This window comes from Panulirus ornatus, chromosome 51 (genome assembly GCF_036320965.1).
Source record: "Panulirus ornatus isolate Po-2019 chromosome 51, ASM3632096v1, whole genome shotgun sequence".
NCBI lineage: Eukaryota > Metazoa > Arthropoda > Malacostraca > Decapoda > Palinuridae > Panulirus > Panulirus ornatus.
The window spans coordinates 1,291,670-1,311,408 of record NC_092274.1 but is presented as its reverse complement, the minus strand read 5'-3'; the positions used below and the strand labels follow the sequence as shown (position 1 = coordinate 1,311,408).

Below are 19,739 nucleotides of genomic sequence, written 5' to 3'. Positions count from 1 at the left end.
CTCCTGCGGCCCTCTGGTGGACGGCGGCCGAAGCACGGCTCAGGCCCGATACCTTCCTCACACACAGCTTTCGTCAGTCATTTATCTGTCCCTTTGGACGAACAAAAGCCATCTATCTAGCCTCTATATCTATACAACTGGTATAGCGAAATATGCAGTCATCAACACTAATCTATATCATAGCAATATCTCTCCGTTGTCGCTATAATATATAGACGTTGCTTCCGTTCGTGTGTGTGTGTGTGTGTGTGTGTGTGTGTGTGTGATGGCCTTTGTGTTTCCTATAAAGAAAACTGGAGGCGCCAAGCGCTTTCCATCCGGGTCCATTACATTTTCTATAACTGTCATGGTAATCTGGACTGATCCATTTATCAAATCTTTTTTTGTACGTAATATATTCATTGTAGAGAACTGGTGTTCTTGCCTTCTTCTGTGTTCTTCCATACATTGGAGATGTATAACATAACTATCATTAAAAATTACCATTACCCTTGATATAATACATCTTAGCCAGTACAAGGAAACCATTTAATTATATTTTCTAATGTTTTCTTAATACAAAATAGCTCTTTCAAGGATACATATACCAAGACAGATTCAATATAATGTATATCAAATATGTATTGTGATATCTACCATCTATACATATGTATCCCACTCTCTTTACCAGTTCGTACTGACCTTACTTAACTGTTCTAGCAGGTAAAGTGACACTTATGGTTACTTAACTGTTCTAGTAGGTAAAGTGACACTTATGGTTACTTAACTGTTCTAGTAGGTAAAGTGACACTTAAGGTTACTTAACTGTTCTAGCAAGTAAAGTGACACTTAAGGTTACTTAACTGTTCTAGTAGGTAAAGTGACACTTATGGTTACTTAACTGTTCTAGCAGGTAAAGTGACACTTAAGGTTACTTAACTGTTCTAGTAGGTAAAGTGACACTTATGGTTACTTAACTGTTCTAGTAGGTAAAGTGACACTTATGGTTACTTAACTGTTCTAGTAGGTAAAGTGACACTTAAGGTTACTTAACTGTTCTAGCAAGTAAAGTGACACTTATGGCTACTTAACTGTTCTGGCAGGTAGAGTGACACTTATGGTTACTTAACTGTTCTAGCTGTGACACTTATGGTTACTTAACTATTCTATCAGTGACACTTATGATTACTTAACTGTTCTAGCAGTGATGTAGTGACACTTATGATTACTTAACTGTTCTAGCAGTGATGTAGTGACACTTATGGTTACTTAACTGTTCTAGCAGTGATGAACAGTGACACTTATGGTTACTTAACTGTTCTATCAGTGATGAACAGCGACACTTATGCTTAATTAACTGTTCTATCAGCGATGAACAGTGACACTTATGCTTAATTAACTGTTCTATCAGTGATGAACAGTGACACTTATGGTTACTTAACTGTTCTATCAGTGATGAACAGTGACACTTATGGCTGATCTTCAAACACACCAAGTAGTTAGGGAACAAGCAAATTCCTCGGGTGGTTAAGTGAGCGACTCATTTGCATACCTTCACGGCCAGTTTAACTCGAGCAGTGATGTGCGCTGGTCGTCTTCTGTAATGACCGTCTGAGACAGTACCCTGTGTTAACGACCATTATCCTCCTGTATATAAATGCCGACTTCCTTGCGACTGCCGCCTGCTCAAGGTGAGAAATAAGCGACAAAGAAAATGGGGTGTGGCAACTTGACAAGAGAAAATGGTCTGTATCTTGAAGGGCCTGTTAATGCCGTTTTCTTTTTGATGTTATATTTAGTGGTATACCGGGATGTGGGTATATAAATTAAGAGCATAACTGATTACCCATCTAATGACCCTCCACAGGGAACTAATTCAATGTCAGAATTACCCTGATAAAGTATAGAATGTATAATGTAACCAGGATAATTAAGGCAGACAATCTTGGGGGAAAACTGGGTTAATTAACATAATCATCATCTTAAGTTGGTCAAACCAGGTGGTTACTGGTGCTGGCTGGCGGGTGGCGAGGGAGCGGGGTGTGTGTGTGTGTGTGTGAGTGTGTGTGTGTGTGTGTGTGTGTGTGTGTGTGTGGGGGGGGGGGGGGTCAACACTATCTGATATCAGCCACGCTCGATAATGGCTGGTGAGTTACGACCTCTGAATGGTCAGGTCACATGTCACCCGTTACCACACGTCTGGAACATGATCTCATCAAGGGAGAGGAAAAAGAGAGCCAGCGAAACCTTAGATGACCCACCACAAAAATGGGGCTGTCTCCCTCTCCACACACACACACCCATCCCAACCCCCCCACACACCACCTCGTCATCACCTCCCCCCCACACACACCCCATAGGAGCGGAAACACACTCCCTCCCACCGCCGTAGCTCGCCCGGTTCGTACGGAGCCGATCACTTTCACAGTGAGAACAGCACCACTTCATCATTTCCCACTTAGGGTAAGGTCTCCGGCGATATTTCAGGCCCCGATGACATGGGTTCAAAGCGACCCCGCCCAGCGGCACCGTCACGGGACGTTGGTCCAGCGACCAATTCAAAACTCCCGCCACGCCGCGCGCGCGCGCAGGCCTCGAGGGCCCCCACGGGGCCGCCATCTTTGTCCACACCATTGTCATGGCTCCATTGTGGCTTGTGAGTTTTAGTCAGCGAGCTATGAAGATATTCTGTCGCTCATTTTAAGGACTTTTGTGGAAGATGTGTGTGTCCCCTCTCGAGCCGTCTGAGCACGGAGCAGCTACAGTGTGGAGAGATACTTCTGTCTCTGTGTGTATGTATTTACGTAATACACAGAGTGTGTATTTAAGCAAACAAACAAACAAAAAAATGCTCGTCGCTACATTATTTTTCTTCTTTCCGAAAAGAAAATGTGTTGCGCAACACCCTACGAAAACGGGAAGAGCGTGGTGGCTCTACAAGACTCATGAAAGAAATTCCAAGAATTTGTGTGAGTCTGGGAAACGACGCGAGAGCAGAAATTTGGGAATTAATGTAAACGAAAGTTAGGCGTTCCGAAACGCATGAGGAGAGCCAGGTAGGATAGGCTTAAACTAGAAGTGATCCATAAGGTAGGTGTGAGGGGTTTAACATGAGGTTCTGGGAGCGCTGAAAAATGTGTAGAAAGACACGTCACTGTCTGTCGTGGGTAAATATGGCATGTTTGATGGTATAGGAGTCCCGACGGTGTGGTATGGGTGTGACGTGTGAACCCTGGTTGTAAAAGAAAGAGGGAAGATGATGGACATGTTGGAAATAATATATCTGAGGCATATATGTGGTGTAGAGAGGATTGATGACGTAAGGAATGACAATCCCCCCCTCTCTCTCTCTCTCCTGGCACGTAGTGCTCACAGCAGGAAAATATGAGTTAACAAGAACGAACAATCGTGTGGGTATGTGTGTGTGAGTTAAGCGTTGTCAAGCGTTGTGAGTGAGATGAAGAGCGTGTAGTTTGTGAGCTGAATGCCAGCAGCCCACGTGTGAATGAAGCAGGAAAGAAAAGACAGCAACCTGGGCCTGGGAGTGAAACTAGACAGCCACAACAGTGCTGGCCCACTGCGCCGCCGTCACTAACCCTGCCGATACCCAGGCGGTAGTACCACCCTGGTCGGTGGCTGCTTACCACCTACTACCTGACGGAGGAATGTGCTGAAATGGTTTGCACATATGGAGAGGATGAGAGAAGAGAGATTCTCCAAGATGAGCATGTTGCATAAGGAGATAGCAAAGTAGATGAGGAGAACCAGGAGAAGATGGAAGAACGGACTGAAGCCTTTGACCTAACAGGGCCCGAAAACACTGGATGGCAAAAGGCGTACATGGGATAAACCAAATTAGAGCGATGTAGTATAGAGGGGTCGACATGTTGAACCAGGATGTGCGGTCAGTGGGAAACCAAGGAGAGGTGTTCTGTTCCTTAGCGCTACCTCATTCGCTCTCATCCATTCCCAAGTTGTCATGTGTATTGCACCACAACCACAAGACTCTATTATTATTATGATTATCATTATCATTATTATGATTATTATTTCTAATATTATTTGTATAATTCAGGACAAACTCATGTTCTGACCAGGTGTTGGACAATCCGGTGGTCATCCCAGCGACAACCCTCCATCCATTCTGGCTCGAATCAACTTCCAGTCGGATGATCCGTTACTTGTGTGAGTTCCAGGAGAGAGAGAGAGAGAGAGAGAGAGAGAGAGAGAGAGAGAGAGAGAGAGAGAGAGAGAGAGAGAGAGAGAGAGAGAGAGAGAGAGAGCCATATATATCTGGAAGGGGTAATGAGGTAGCCAAGATGTGTGTCCAGTGACTTGTGGAATGCAACGATCCGTTCTGGATTTCTGTTTTGCTCTGATTGATGTGGGGAAGGTTCGAGGAGCTGGGCGAGAGAAGCAAAGACGGTGTGTCCTGCTGACACAGCGGTTTACATCGGGTCTACAGTTTACGCCAGGCAGCATCAGCAGCAGTAGTACAGTTTACATCTGGCCACAGATGTGTGCACTTGGCCACAACAGTTTCTATTTGGCCATTACGTTGCACACCTGGCCATACGCCAGCGAGCCCCGCCCGACAGTGCCACCCTTGAGCACGACCTGTGACCTTTGTTCTTGACCGCCTGATAACGTGGCACTTCAAGGGTCAGGTCAGAGGATAGTTTCCAGCCGTTAAAATGAATGATGGTTCCGTCCTATTGAAGGGTCGTACCCTCGTCCTCGCACACCTGTCCTCCAGCAGCGTACCGTGCCCAAAGTGTCGTACCCTCGTCATGAGGGAGTTAATGGTAACATAATCTTTTCCCTTCCTCCACTCTCACTTCAACTATCTATCAGTCTGTTCATCAATCTATCTACTAATATTCTATCTATCAGTCTGTTCATTAATCTATCTACTGATATTCTATCTATCAGTCTGTTCCTTAATCTATCTACTGATATTCTATCTATCAGTCTGTTCATCAATCTATCTACTAATATTCTATTTATCATTCTGTTCATCGACCTATCTACTGATATTCTATCACTCTGTTCATCGACCTATCTACTGATATTCTATCTATCAGTCTGTCCATCAATCTACCTACTGATCTTTACATTAATATTAAACGACAATATTCTCATAACATATGTTTTCCCCGCTATGTTTAGCGTACTATCAGTGTCTTTAACACACATACACACACAATGTTACGTCTGTAAATAAGATTTACCGCAACCAAGTGTTAACGCTGCTTCTACGTTCCTACCAAGGCTGTAAATGCCGACAAGATATGTAGAAAAAAAAGTAAAATATCAGATGGGTTTTGAGAGTTGAAGTTGCGATGCGGGTCATAGGTCACATACATCACCAAATAAATAATAATAATAATAATAATAATAATAATAATGATAATAATAATAATAAAATAGTAATAGTAGTAGTAGTAGTAGTAGTAGTAGTAGTAGTAATCATAAATAATAATAATAATTATAATAAGTAATAATAGTAGTAGGAATAATAATCATAAATAATAATAATAATAATAATAATAATAATAATAATAATAATAATAATAATAATTAAAGATCACTGGGAGGAAGGAGCATATTATTGTGTGTAAAGAGACCTACAGAGAATGCCTGGTTCTTAAACCACCACCACGACACACACACACAAACAGACGGTCAGACAAAGCCACCAACTGTGGACCAAAGGTATAAAATACGACAGTCCGGAGGTCAGCTGTGATGTCAATCATGACCTCTGACCCGAAGGTCACCTATCTGACCTCATTGTTCGGACACAAATCACACACAAACCATTATTTATACAAAACCACAAGGGAGGCAAGAAACATATATATATATATATATATATATATATATATATATATATATATATATATATATATATATATATATATATATATATTCTTTCTTTCTTTCATACTATTCACCATTTCCCGCGTTAGCGAGGTAGCGTTGAGAACAAGGACTGGGCCCTTGAGGAAATATCCTCACCTGGCTCCCTTCTCTGTTCCTTCTTTTGGAAGATAAAAAAAAAAAAAATGAGAGGGGAGGATTTCCAGACCCCCGCTCCCTCACCTTTTAGTTGCCTTCTACGACACGTAGGGAATACGTGGGAAGTATTCTTTCTCCCCTATCCCCAGGGATAATATATATATATATATATATATATATATATATATATATATATATATATATATATATATATATATATATATATATATTCTATAGTAAGTTTTTTCCAGTGACAAACCCATCGCCGACCTTGAGGAACAAGCCACTTGATTCAATGGCAGCTAAGCTCTTACACCCGATATATATAAGAAAAAAAAAAGCTATTTCTAGCTGCCATCCTTGGCTCCTTGATCGACCAACTTTCCCGCCAAATTGAAAAAGTTAGTGGGCATGACGGAGTGTGTTGGCTGTGATATACCTCAGGCGGCCACACGAGACTCCCCCGGGGACCCACGCCCCCACAAATAATTAAAAGGATAAAAATGGTTAATTTAGATAAAAAAAAAAAAAATCCGGGAGAGCGAGGCGCATTTTGTGATATTTTTTTTTTCTTTTTCTCTTTTTCTGGAGGAACCCTTGAACGCGACCCGGCGCGGCTGAAGAAACGGCGGCAAAATGTGGCGGGAAGATAAGGCGTCCGCGGTCCCACGGTGCCCCACTGCCTCAGCCATGACGATTCACACCCATTATTTTATTACACAAAATTACGGGATATTTTACGAGAGTGGAATATATCCAATGCATCAGTATCTTAACTACAAAGTGTAAGAGGGGTTTAGAAATGTAAATACAGGTTGTGTTATTATGAAATGAGTGATTTGCTGTGGATGGAAGTTATCGTACAGGGTGCAGGCGGTCCATCAACCAGCTCGCTACAGTCAGCTGATAAAAAGCGCGGGAAGGCGACGGGGTTCATCTTTTTAATCGCGGGCTCGAAGGGATCAACTCCCTTCATGATTGCCTCTCGCTCTCCCTCCCACAGTAAATATAAACACACTCGCACGTCAGAGAATTATATATTTACGACTACGAAATATATTTTCTTCAGGCGTTTCATGTTTACTTTTTTTTCCTTACGTAACTTTGCATTGCAAGCCTTTGTTTATTACAAGCATATGCAGGGATAATGGAGGCCATCTTAATCTAAAATCTAAATGTATGATGTACCTCTGGAAACCTTTCCCAAACGGAAAAATCAAATATACTTCATAAAAATCAGTACTGGATAAATTAAGTATAATCTAAGTAAAATTTTACTCGAAATATCGTTAAGAGTTGTAAATCATGAATATAATGAGGTGAACACACGGCCTGGTTTTTTTGATTCCTTAATTAAAAACTGATATAAATGACGGGGGAGGAGGTCCAGCCAGCCTCCCGCCCACTTTACTCATCTTCTACAAGCAGGAAATTCGTTGGTGAATTCTTTTTCACCTACCCAAGAATATATATATATATATATATATATATATATATATATATATATATATATATATATATATATATATATTAATTTTTTCATACATATTCGCCATTTCCCGCGTTAGCGAGGTAGCGTTAAGAACGGAGGACTGAGCCTGAGGGAATATCCTCACCTGGCCCCCTTCTCTGTTCCTTCTTTTGGAAAAATTAAAACTGGAGGGGAGGATTTCCAGCCCCCCGCTCCTTCCCCTTTCAGTCGCCTTCTACGACACGCAGGGATTATGTGAGAAGTATTCTTTCTCACCATCCCAGGGATAACCGATACATCTAATGAGTTTTTTATTCATCATTTACACTATTATTACTGCTGAAGGCTACATTTACATTAACGGACCTAAGCAACCTGTGGAGTAATGTAAAATTTTCACTAAAAGGGAGAAGTCAAGAGGAAGTTTGGGTTTAACTCTATAAAATGGTTTCTTTGCCAACTTACGAAATTCATCCATGAAAGATGTAGGATATCTAACGTGGATCTAACCGAAGATATCTTCTCAAACTCATCATCAATAAATTCCCAACAACATATACGTGATGCCCTAAAGAAATGTGCATTGATTGGAATGATGGCAGTTTAACTCTGTCATGTTGAGCCGAGTAATAATGAATATAAGAACAAACATTGGTGGGTTTTCTGTATGTCATAAACATGTTTCTATCCCTATGGATGATGCAATCTAAAAATGGTAACATACAATTGTTTTCCGCTTCTGCAGTAAAGTTGGTACAAGCTACTAAATTATTAGGGTTGAAATGTTTGTAGATTTTCTTTTGATGGCCAAACACAGAACATCAACTTACAAAAAACTGCCACATAGGGTAAGATATTCCTAAGTAATTTTGTCTAAATGAATTTTATGTAAAGAATACTTACTTAATATTGGTGAAAGATGGTTAGCCATCGCCATAAATTTCTGAGCATAATATTCTCCATCAAACTGATATACACAGTCTCTTATACACAATTTCATCAATTCAATAAACACAAGAGTTTCACACGGGTAAATCAAGATTTTCCAAAATAACAACCAATTATTGTAAGAGGCCATGAAATGGAACTTTTGTGAACAAGGTTGAAACATCAAAACTTGCCAATTTGGAGTGAAAATCAACATGGATACTATCATATGCATACACGCGCACCACTATGACCTCTTGCAGCAATATATATATTTATATATATATATATATATATATATATATATATATATATATATATATATATATATATATATATATATATATATATATAAGCAGTTTCTCCGTGTTAGTGAGGTAACGCCAGTAGAAGACCAAGAAAGGCCGTATTCGCTCACACTCGGTCTCCAGCTGTCATGTGTAATGCACCGAAAACCACAGGTTATCCACAACCAGGCCCCCACAGACCTTTCTATGGTACCTCCCACCCAGCCGCACCACATGACCTGGTTCAGCACATCAACAGCACATCGACCCTCACATACAACATACCGTATATCGTTAATAAGTCAATAAGTCTACTCCGTGTATAGGTCGACCCAAGTTTGTGAGAATCATAAATATATTTTATGGTATTTCAGAAAGTATTATATCAAGCACATATGAATAGAATATCTTTGTAATATAGCAATAATTAAAAGGAAAACTATCAAAAACGAGTAACATCCTTTAAACATTGGGAAGTTAGGTCTATAGTCTTTAGTTTTCGTGATGTTTGTACATAATGCGTTACGGTGCTTATAATTTACAAGTATTCATTTCTGAAAATACATAAAACATCAAACAAATTGAGATGGATATAAATTTGATTACTGGTAAGATGCCATCAAACCTAACTAGCTAACCCTGCCACCAGCGTTTCAAGTTTGTGTCCATTAATTTTTTTTTCTCTGTGGAGTTTGCTTAATACTTCCTGCTACTGTCAACTGTTTTACCAACAGTAATGTAAAACAATTTAGGGAAAAAAATGCTCGTTAACTCGAAAATATAAACGGAAAATCTAGAACATGGCAACAGTGTGGAGATGACTTTCATAATGCTCACTTCAACTTATCATTTCATCATTACCTGTTATCACATCCCCCGTTCCCATTTGTTCGCTTGTCTTACGCACATTATTTATCTTCCAAAACATCTTTTCTTTCTCCCGAATCATACTCTCTCACCCCAACTCTCATTTGCCCTCTTTTTCAACCCTTGCCCCTTCCTCTTGACCTTCTGCCGCTTTCTCTTATACATCTCCCAATCATTTGCACTCCTTCTTTGCAAGTATCGTCCAAACTCCTCTCTTTTTCTTTCACTAACTTCATATATATATATATATATATATATATATATATATATATATATATATATATATATATATATATATATATATATATGGGTTAGAAAAAAATTAAAATACATGATAATTGATGATGGTCAGGTAAGATTACCATGGGGACCACAGCCATGGTTTAAGTAAAACCCCTTAATAAAGACATTAATGACCCAACTAGGCCAATGGACTGCCAGGCATACTGTAACTACTCATTTTCCTGTAGGCTATGGAAAGGCTAATAACTTTCTTACATTTAATACCTAAATTAAATGACATGAGTTGACATATTATGACAATTAAATGTGCGTGAGTACACATTCACTGGAATGTTTTAACATCTAAATATCAGGTTACAACACTGGTAACAATCAGTCATCATGCATGTTGTCCGCGGTTATAATTACATTCAATATCTACGGCTACTGATAGTGTCAGAAATAATGTGTCGCGCATCCTAATACAACTGCTAACAATACCTAGATCACCATAATTCACGAGAGCAAGGGACCTCTTTTGTTTACGTCCTCGACCGACATGCCAAACGTACAATACGCTGTAGTTATGCCGCGTGCGCTGTACTGAAGGCCGGCTTCGCCTCAGGTCTCGGTAGAGCATCAACTGGTAACACACGTCCTCACCTGTGGATTTAGAGTAAACAAACTTCTGCTGGGTCTCTGGGCGTGTGCGTGTCCGTGGCCTAGCGATGGACCCTCGTCCTCCACGTCACGTCGGTCCGTGCTCGCGTCTCATGCGGCGCCGTACCGCGCCCGGTAGTTCAACCACGCCTCCCAGTACGTCCTAGGGGCTGCCCACAGGATCGGTCGTCTCACATATAAGACTCTCCCAAGCTGGGACAGCGTTCGAAATACAGGCGGTAAGTGTCCCTGTAGACGATGTACACAACCTACAACCACAGTGGTATGACGAAAGCGTTCTTAGTTCTTGTGTGCGACGTTCCTGAGAAAACCACTGACCAGGAAAAGTATTCGTTTCTGTCCAGATGAGTGTTTGATGCCCAGCAGTGTTAATTCACTTTCCTTAATCAAGCACTTTACTGATTCACTCCTTCGATTTCCCACGCTGGACGCATATTCCTTGTGTCACTATCTGATAGCCTCATTGTGTGTTCTTCTTTGAGCTCCGTAAATAGTAATTTTTGCACTTGGCTTAATCCCAAGTGGGACCTGCTATGGACGATGCTATGTCCCTTAAGATTTAACAATATAATTTGTACAATCAGCCCTAACGCACTAATCTATTTACATTATTCTTACAGTGTGATAAGTTGCTAACTGAGTAATCTTACAAGAGTACCCATAACTGGCATATCCCCCCCCCCGACCCCACCCCACAGAAGGGATGTGATTGTGTGGGGGGGATGGGTGGCTGTCGGCCTCCCGCTGTTGACCTGAGGCAGCGATCAACAACACCCCGGGGTCGCCAGACATGGTCTCCTTCCTTCATATATAGTGGCTCTTGGGAAAAATGTTTACTATAAGCTTATTTACATGTTATAACATTATCAATGTTACAATAACAACTATACGGCAATAATACTAAACTATCCTACAGGTGGGACTAAATGTGACACACTGGCTATCATGTGTTCCTCCATAGATATTCTCCAACCGTTTTGCCGACTCCATTGAACATAATCTTCCTACTAGATAGGGGCCATGGCCTCGCACAAGCAAGTCTCGCCTCGTCCAACACTTTCAACCTGTTACATATACATATATAAGGTTAAGAAACAAGGCAAAACAAGCATAAAACTCTCTCCTAATAACACACAAACAGTAAATAGTAATAACTGGTGCAACAACTTTGTTAAGTCTTACACTGAGAAAAATATGAGAGCTTGGGGCCTGAACATGCAAGAAGGTGAAATGCATTAGAGGTGGTAGAATAAATTGGAACAATGTGGCATACGAGGGGCAACATGCTGTCAATTGACTGAATACGGGCAAGTGAAACAGAAGTGGGAAACCATATAGAGGTCTGGGGGGCCTGATTATCATCGGAGGGCTTGAGAATGGGTGAAAGGGAATGAGGCCTTTCTTAGTCTGTTCCTGGTGTTACCTCGCTTATTGCAAACAAATATGAAAGTAAAAATACATAATTACAGTACAAATACGTAATTAAAAATAGGTACTTACTGGAGGCAAACATAAACAAAAATGACAGGAGTGACAAAAGCAAATGCATAAGAATATAACAAATACAAAAAACAAGACATTCTCAGTTATGGTACCTGATAGATGTTCATGGTTGGTTGAGGGCATTGATGAGACGCGAGTTGTGTCTAGGTAGCTGATACACGCAGTCTGGGGTCACATAATCCAACTCCACCTGGTTGGGGATGTCTATGAACCTAGTAAGTAATGATTGTTTGAGTTACTAAAGAGAAAATGAGAGAGTAGCTACGACTGTCTATTCGTGCAATCTGGTAAGAGAGTATATAACATCTATTTCCTTTCGTATGTAGACAATACTCTACTGTTACTTAAATTAGTGAGGAAGACGTGGATAGAATGGTGAGCTGGTATGATGGTGCATGTAGCAACAAGATGCTAAATGTAAATGCCAATAAATGAAGCTAATTTCTAAAAAGAATGGGGAGTCACATGGTGAAGAATAATGAGTAATGATGTCAGTGGTAAAGATGAAGTTGAAAATAGAGTTTTGAAAAGGGGTAAAATTAGGGTGCCCTGTCTGGAAAAAATCTAAGCATGGAGTGTGCATGAAGCCTGGATGAAGCAGTACTTGTCTTAATGCTGATGCATGGATGTTAAACCAAAGTGTATATAGGTTTGCATAGCATATTTACATTTACAAAGAAAGACAAAATGAAGATGAGAGACTATCATATGGTGTAAAGACGTCATAAAAAAGGAACAAGGATGAAAGTATTCAGGACAACATGATCATGCTGCATATATGTGAGATGATACGTCGGAGAAGAAGATATGGAGCCATACAGAAGATAGGAGGAGAATTACACCATGTAACAAGATGTAGTGTGAGTCCTAATTAGGGCTGGGGATACTTTGCACAGATGCCACAGGAAATCTAGTGTCTGGACAGGATGTAATACAGGCATTCAGTATATGGATGGAGACATTGATCTAATCCAGTGAAACAACTTAGTGTGTGATGTAAAAAAGTTAGAACTTTTAAACGTACTGGAAGTAGAAATATCATTTTAACACTGTGGGTATGGATCAAGAATACACTCGGGTGATATTGCTGAGTCTGTATGTATCTGATCCAACCCATTACACTGGGAATGGAATAATGATAATAGATAAATACAGATAAATCTTTTGATTCTTTATCTTATAAAGTTCTCTGGACTCCTAGTTTCCCTACACAACCTGAGTGCTTAAGTCACTAACAACAGAAATCATTCTTTACATGTTCTAGACTTCCCTCTAGCTCACTTCCAAATCTCTTCAAATTGAGTTGCTCCTCCATTTTGAAGAACTAAACAACATGAACTTGAGTGAAAAACTTGAAAGCTGTAATACTGTCTCCCCCTTTCTCAGTTTTCTTTTCTGATCCCCTTTTGTGACCTGTGACCTCTTTAACCACATATTCAAAATCCACCATATGATCACTTTTACTAACTGGCCCATTTGTGTTATTTCCTGCAGCTGTAATGCAAGCTCCTTGTCATATATTATCTTAAAACTGCTTTTTCATTGCCATGCAAATGTCCTAGACAGTCTGCACTATCTTCCCTGATTGCCCTAAGCATCCTCTACAAACAATTCATCTGCTCCACTGTCAAAAGCAAATATAAATAATCTGCAGCATTCAATATTGTTATTGGCCTACTACTTAAAGGAAGAGTTAGCAGATTTCTCTCTCATTTCTCCCATCTATATCTGTGGCTTTCCTCCTTGATCTCAGAACTCTGTCCTAGTTTCTGCCCTATTCTTTCATCAATATTAATCATTCTATCTAATCTAAGCTTTACATCATCAGTCTTTGTAAGTGGTTTATCATAATATTCCTATTTCCAATCCTAATATGTGTGAAGATATGATCTAGTAATAATGGCATATCAGTCTCTCTTATCCCAACATGTTCACTTACGCATTGGCATAGGAAGTTCTCCTGTAACCACTCAAAGAACTTGTATCTACATGAATCCCTGTATCTGTGAGAATCCATATCTCTCTCTTTCTCTCCCAATCTATCTCTTTATAACTGAAATATCAGTATTTCACCATGTCTTCAAAAGGCATTGCTAAATTCTATCACCCTGATTCCTCCTTCACTCTTATCATTAAACAATTGTTCTGGATTATTAACATTCTTTGGAGGATTATACAATTTTAATAACACTGCACTTCTTGCTCCATAGTTACCATTCCTATTTTGTAATGTCTAAATGAGCCTACTACTATATTCTGAAATTTAAGGCTTTCTCCTTCTTTCTTTTCTTTCCTTCCTTACTGTCCTGTGCATATTGAAGTCACACAGTATCTTATATCCTTAAGTCACTGACTTCCTCATGTACTGAAAGCAAAGTTATTTCATGATTAGATATGCTTTACAAAGAAAAAAAAAAAAAAGATCAAAGACGTTATACAACAAGTAGGAAATCATCTACATCATCACGTACTTGACATGAAAAAAGCGTGTATAATCCTGATTGAGATGAGAGTCTTTCAATTTATGAAGGACATCAATCAAGAGAAAATGGAAGACTTCTTCTCTTTCTTGTCTAATAATTTCATCATCTGTTTGTCCACATAGGTTGCAGTCACTTGGCACTGTGGAGTTGTGGAGCTCCTGGAGTCTCTTGGCTCCTCTTGAGGCCACTATGATAATGCAAGTAAATGGGTCATGGAATTTATTGGTTAACCATACCAATGGATCAGCTAGCTTGTTCCCATCTGTATGGTCATAAAGATCCAGGATCTGTGGACCCAAAAAGTGTCATTACATCCTTAAGGAGGCAATAGGTGACATTTTCACAGACTACTGTAGGCAATGAAAAAATAATTAGGGTCCTGGTACAATTCTAGGCCAACTTCCAAACTTGACTCTTGCCCAATGCTGCAGTGTTGGTTCACTTTCCCTCACCTATGGGTATGATTTTGGTTTTTGCTTCCGAGAGCTGGCTGCCTGAGTGCCCCCACCACTAGCTAGACCATGCAATACTTGTCAAGCTGCTGCATCACTTAATTACTGTGTGGCCGTCAGCAACTCGTAGGTGGGCCATTTTGATAACTGTTTCTTTTCCTACATCTCAAAGCTTTGCTACTCTCTACCTTACCATGTCTTTCCCAATAACTTTGACCTGGCACATTCTAAAAAAGTTTTTCACTTCCTCCAACATTCACAAATACTTTCCCCTTTTCTTTTTTCCCTTTTATAATTCTCTATTTCAATTAAGGCCTTCAACATAAAAAAGGTATAAAAGTATGTAAAATTAATGAAAATAATCGTATATTCCAGTTTATCAGACATTTCATCTAGAGAGTACATGTACAAATGAGTCTATTTTTCATTTGTTCCTGAGGATACTTTGCTAAATCAGGAAAAGCATTAAGGTATGAAAAAAAAATTTACATTTTATCTTCAGTGTGTTTTTCCTAGGTAGCAGACATAGCTAATATACTCCCATGTCTATCCATACAGCATCCATATTAAGCTTGTTCAATTACAAATACACACACACACACACACACACACACACACACACACACACACTAAGTACAAAAAACAGGCCATATATAACAAATTTCTTACACTATTTTTTGACAAAAGAGAAGGATGGGTAGACTGTGTCCCTGGACTATCAAAGAGCACCTGACATTACCAAAACACTGGCAAAACAAAAAAAGCTGGATCTTAAAGCAGGAACATGGAGAGACTCCTTTGATTGACAGAAAATTATCTTAAGAGGAAGGGAATAAAGGATGCATGACATGAGCCTTCTCAAAATGGGTAAGGGTCACCAGTGAGGTGCCAAGGCTTTACCTTAGGCCAAAACCTTCCCTAATCTATCTTAATGACTTATCAGAAAGTTTGGCCTGAGATGTAGGTTCAAAGCCCAGTTTATGAGTTTGAGGCCAGAGTTAGAGTTCAAACCCAATCATAAAAGTTGCCTTTTAATGTCTTGACAACATGAAAGACAGGGTATCCAATCTCAATATACCTGGTTGCTGGTGTCCTTCTTTAGAAAGGTGATGAGGTCTGCGACTTTCTTCTTGACATCCATAGCATACACCACCAGAACCGTCCGCTTGGAAAGAAGTGCCATTCCCGCAAGGGGTTCCTCCACTGTGGCCGGCTTCTTGTTTACCGCTGATGAGGGACTTGTTTATGACTATCAAATTCTTAAACATTAAGTTTTGGTTCTTATCACTTTTTATTTGCTTCCTATCACCAGCTCTGACATTCTGCTTACCTTCCTTTAATTTAGTATTACTGTGTAAGTTTTAAACTTTCTTAAGGTCACTAATGTTTAGATATACCTTTCATTACATTTTTCAAGCTATTCATATCTTAAATAAGATCAAAACTAGAATATGCTTTTCAGGTTTGGTCAACACCTAAAGATGCACTATGAACTCACTGAGGTCACAAGAAAAGCAACTAAGATGGTAACAGAATTAAAAGAAATAAGCTATGGGGAAAGGATGGAGGCTTTTAATCTACCTAAGGAAAGGAAAAGTCTAAGGGTTGACCTGATCACAACCTTTAAGCTTTAAAAAGACACTGACGATATGGCCAGTGTACATTCTTTGAAAGGTGTAGGGATAGAGCAATCATAGGTCATAACAAGAAATTAAGTTAGAAACTTGTAAACAAGGAAGTAGATAGATACTTTTATAGTAGAAGAATGGTGGATGAATGAAACAGATTGACTGAAGACATGGTTCATGAAGAATGCATATATACATTTGTGAGGTTGTATGACAGCAGAAAATGTTCAGGAGATAGGGCCCCTTACGTGTAAAATTCCCACCCCATCCACCACAAATAGGTAATTACAATCATGCTCAACACTGGGAAAAATCAATAAGTATATAACCAGATCTATTTTGCATAATAATCGAAAAATACTGAACAAGGAGAGGGGAGAGTTTTGGGAACAGGAATTTCTGAAGTGAGTAATGGCAAAAGTAAATGGCTAGCTAATCTGTCCAGCAACAATAATCACAACCAATGAGGTAAGGAGGTGCTGATACTACAGCAGGGGTTCAATTATTGGGAAAAGTTGAATTTCATTGCTTCAAGGGAATATTCTGGTTTTCTGGAGTATCTAAGTCTCACCCCACTTTCTCATGGTGACCTCATTAGTGCTCCCTAAAGGAGGGAACAAAAGGGGCAGGTGTCGCCCAACTCCGTCAGGGTAATACATTTTTAAAACAGACACACCTGTGTAGTGCTCAGGTTTTGAATTTTTGGACAATCTGAGAGCCCCAGAGCCTCTGGGAAACACTGTGCTAGAGTTGCCCTCTGACACTGGCCTGTCAGGGGTGAGGCATGGAAATGAGTAAGCAGATTCTGATGGCAAGGTTGCACCAGGAATGGACAAAGACAGGCTAGGCTGCATTCACATCCATTCTCTAGCTGTCATGTGCAATGCACTGCAACCATAGCCCCCTATCAACAAACAGGAACCATAGATCTTTCTCTGGTTTCCCCTGGCCACTTTAAATGCCCTGGATCAGTCCACTGACAGCTTGTCAAAGTGGGATCAAAAGCCCTTCATTTCATCAACTCTCTTGGCATCACCTCTTTTCAATCATCCCTTTCCATGAGTCATGATGTTGCTGCTCTCTCTCTCTTCTGTTCACCAGGTATCATTTTGGACACCACTCTTGTGAGCTGTCCCCATCCCAAAGTTTAGACCCAAAGCACATGTTTGGTCGCTGCTTCATAGTGTTTCTGGGTGGAGACCAACCACCTGAGGATTAACTGTCTTAATGCTTTCTTTTTCCCCTCAAACAGCTAAGCAAAGGAACTCTCTTCCTCTTCTTTGTATACTCCATCTGGTCCCATTATCATAAAATCCTTTATTAAACCCTGACCACAGGCTGTACATGGGTAGCGAATAGCTGGTGCCATGGGAATAAAAAAGTGACACTGGTGTACAGTGAAGGGTTAGTAACTGTAATTAAAAAGAAGGAATGCTTAGTGCAAGAGAAGCACTTATTGATGGTACTGCATTGTAATCTTGGTGGTTGAGCAGTGACCTCACAACTAGGCAGAGATCAACATGTCCTACCGGTACAATCTCTTGAGAAGTAATGAAGGAGAGAGAAAGAGACTTATAAATCAACTCGGAGATCATACAATCATAGGACTTATGAACTCATAAACATATCTTCTAATTGTAGATCCTACAGCTCCAGTCAGAGAATGTATAATCAAGAAACATGTATTATCCATCTTAGAATACTTACAATCACAGTAACTATAATTCTAGCAAGACTTACAAGCATTATTTTGCAATCTCCTCGCTTTGCAGAACCAGAGGAGAGAGATTAAAGACAGGATAAGTACCACTATAATGACACTTATCACCACCGGTATCATCTTGGTGCTTTCCTCAAGTTCCACCTCCTGCAGAATGAAAGACAGCCACATCTCATTATAACTACTAATGACATCTCCCCATCTTCAACCAGGTTCCAACCAACTCCTGCATGTAGATGGGCAAACAGAAAAAGAGAAGATAAATCTTTTGAGTTATTAGTAAATATACTCCTTTCATTTTTGTCCCAGTCTTCTGTGCCTCATTACAATTCTTACAAATAATTGGAAAGATAAGAAGATAAACAGGTAAAACATTTCACTTAGTATTACACTGTACAACATTACTAAAAAATCACAAGTAATTATGGGATACCAGACACCCTACAGATATTTAACATCTCCAACGCCTTCAGTCATACCAAGGCTTTCCAAAGCAAGAATTGCCAAATCATTTTTGTGTTTGCAAATCATTCTCTTTAAATGGTGAACATGTACATCAATTATTAAATATACCAACTTTACCAATCATCCAATTATCTATATTTCCTGTACCCATCATCAAAATATTCTAATATTACATGGTGCATGTGATCTCTTATGTGATCTCTTATCATCATTAAACATGCTCATCCCATTTTCCCACAGAGGAAAACTTGATCAAACTTTTATATTCAATAAATCCAAGCGTCTCAGTCCTTTAAATGCAAAGTTGCTGGTCTTTGACAGTAGCAAATATGTAAAATGCCAGTAAGCCTGGCTCAATGTTTCGTGTCATGCAAGGTATGAATCCTGAATTTCATATGTAATTCAATACACAAAATATAATGCTCCCTATTGACCTGGTGAGGTAAGAGGGATAATAATACTGAAGATCTCGTAAGCTCTTGAACAGTACTAGCAATTATAATAATAGTAAAAATAATATATTATCCCCGAGGATAAGGGAAAAAGAATACTACCCACGTATTCCCTGAGTTTCATAGAATGCGACTAAAATGGGGTCGGAGCAGGAGGCTGGAAATCCTATCCTATCCTGTTTTGCATTTCCAATAGAAAACACTGAGATTTGGGCTAAAAAAATCCTATCCTCCTGTTTTGCATTTCCAATAGAAAACACTGAGATTCGGGCTAAGTGAGGATCTTTCCCTCTGAGGCTCAGTCATCTGTTCTTGACACCAAGTCCACTCCAAGGTATCTAAAGCACTGCATTTCCTTTCTCAGAAGACAGATAGACTGTCAGAAATGGAGTGGTTGAAGATGATGCGTAGACCAAGAAGGATGTGGAAGGATGGAGTGAGAGGCTTTGAGTTATTGGATTCTGAATATTCATGGGGTAAGAAATGTGCATGAAATGAGTTAGAACACTGGCATATACTGGGTGATGTACTGTCAGTCAGGTAAACCAAGGTATATGAAGAGGTCAGGAAAGACCATGGAA

General features: G+C 39.7%; 1 protein-coding gene across 12 annotated transcripts in view; it reads right to left on the bottom strand.

Annotated features, from left to right (window-relative positions):
* Window positions 1-10,038: 10,038 nt before the first annotated feature.
* The window catches only part of LOC139764805 (uncharacterized), a 30,370-nt gene continuing 20,669 nt past the window's right edge, over window positions 10,039-19,739 (bottom strand). For 11 of the 12 annotated variants that reach the window (XM_071691738.1, XM_071691737.1, XM_071691744.1 and 8 more), the window contains 5 exons: window positions 18,262-18,388; window positions 15,972-16,120; window positions 14,430-14,728; window positions 12,051-12,170; window positions 10,039-11,519 (listed from right to left, as the gene is read on the bottom strand). In XM_071691738.1, the coding sequence (XP_071547839.1) occupies window positions 12,062-12,170; window positions 14,430-14,728; window positions 15,972-16,120; window positions 18,262-18,388 (684 nt within the window). In that variant the 3' untranslated portion in view covers window positions 10,039-11,519; window positions 12,051-12,061. Of the gene's footprint in view, window positions 11,520-12,050; window positions 12,171-14,429; window positions 14,729-15,971; window positions 16,121-18,261; window positions 18,389-19,739 lie in introns of those variants that run through there. The other variant, XR_011716473.1, reaches the window with a different exon arrangement.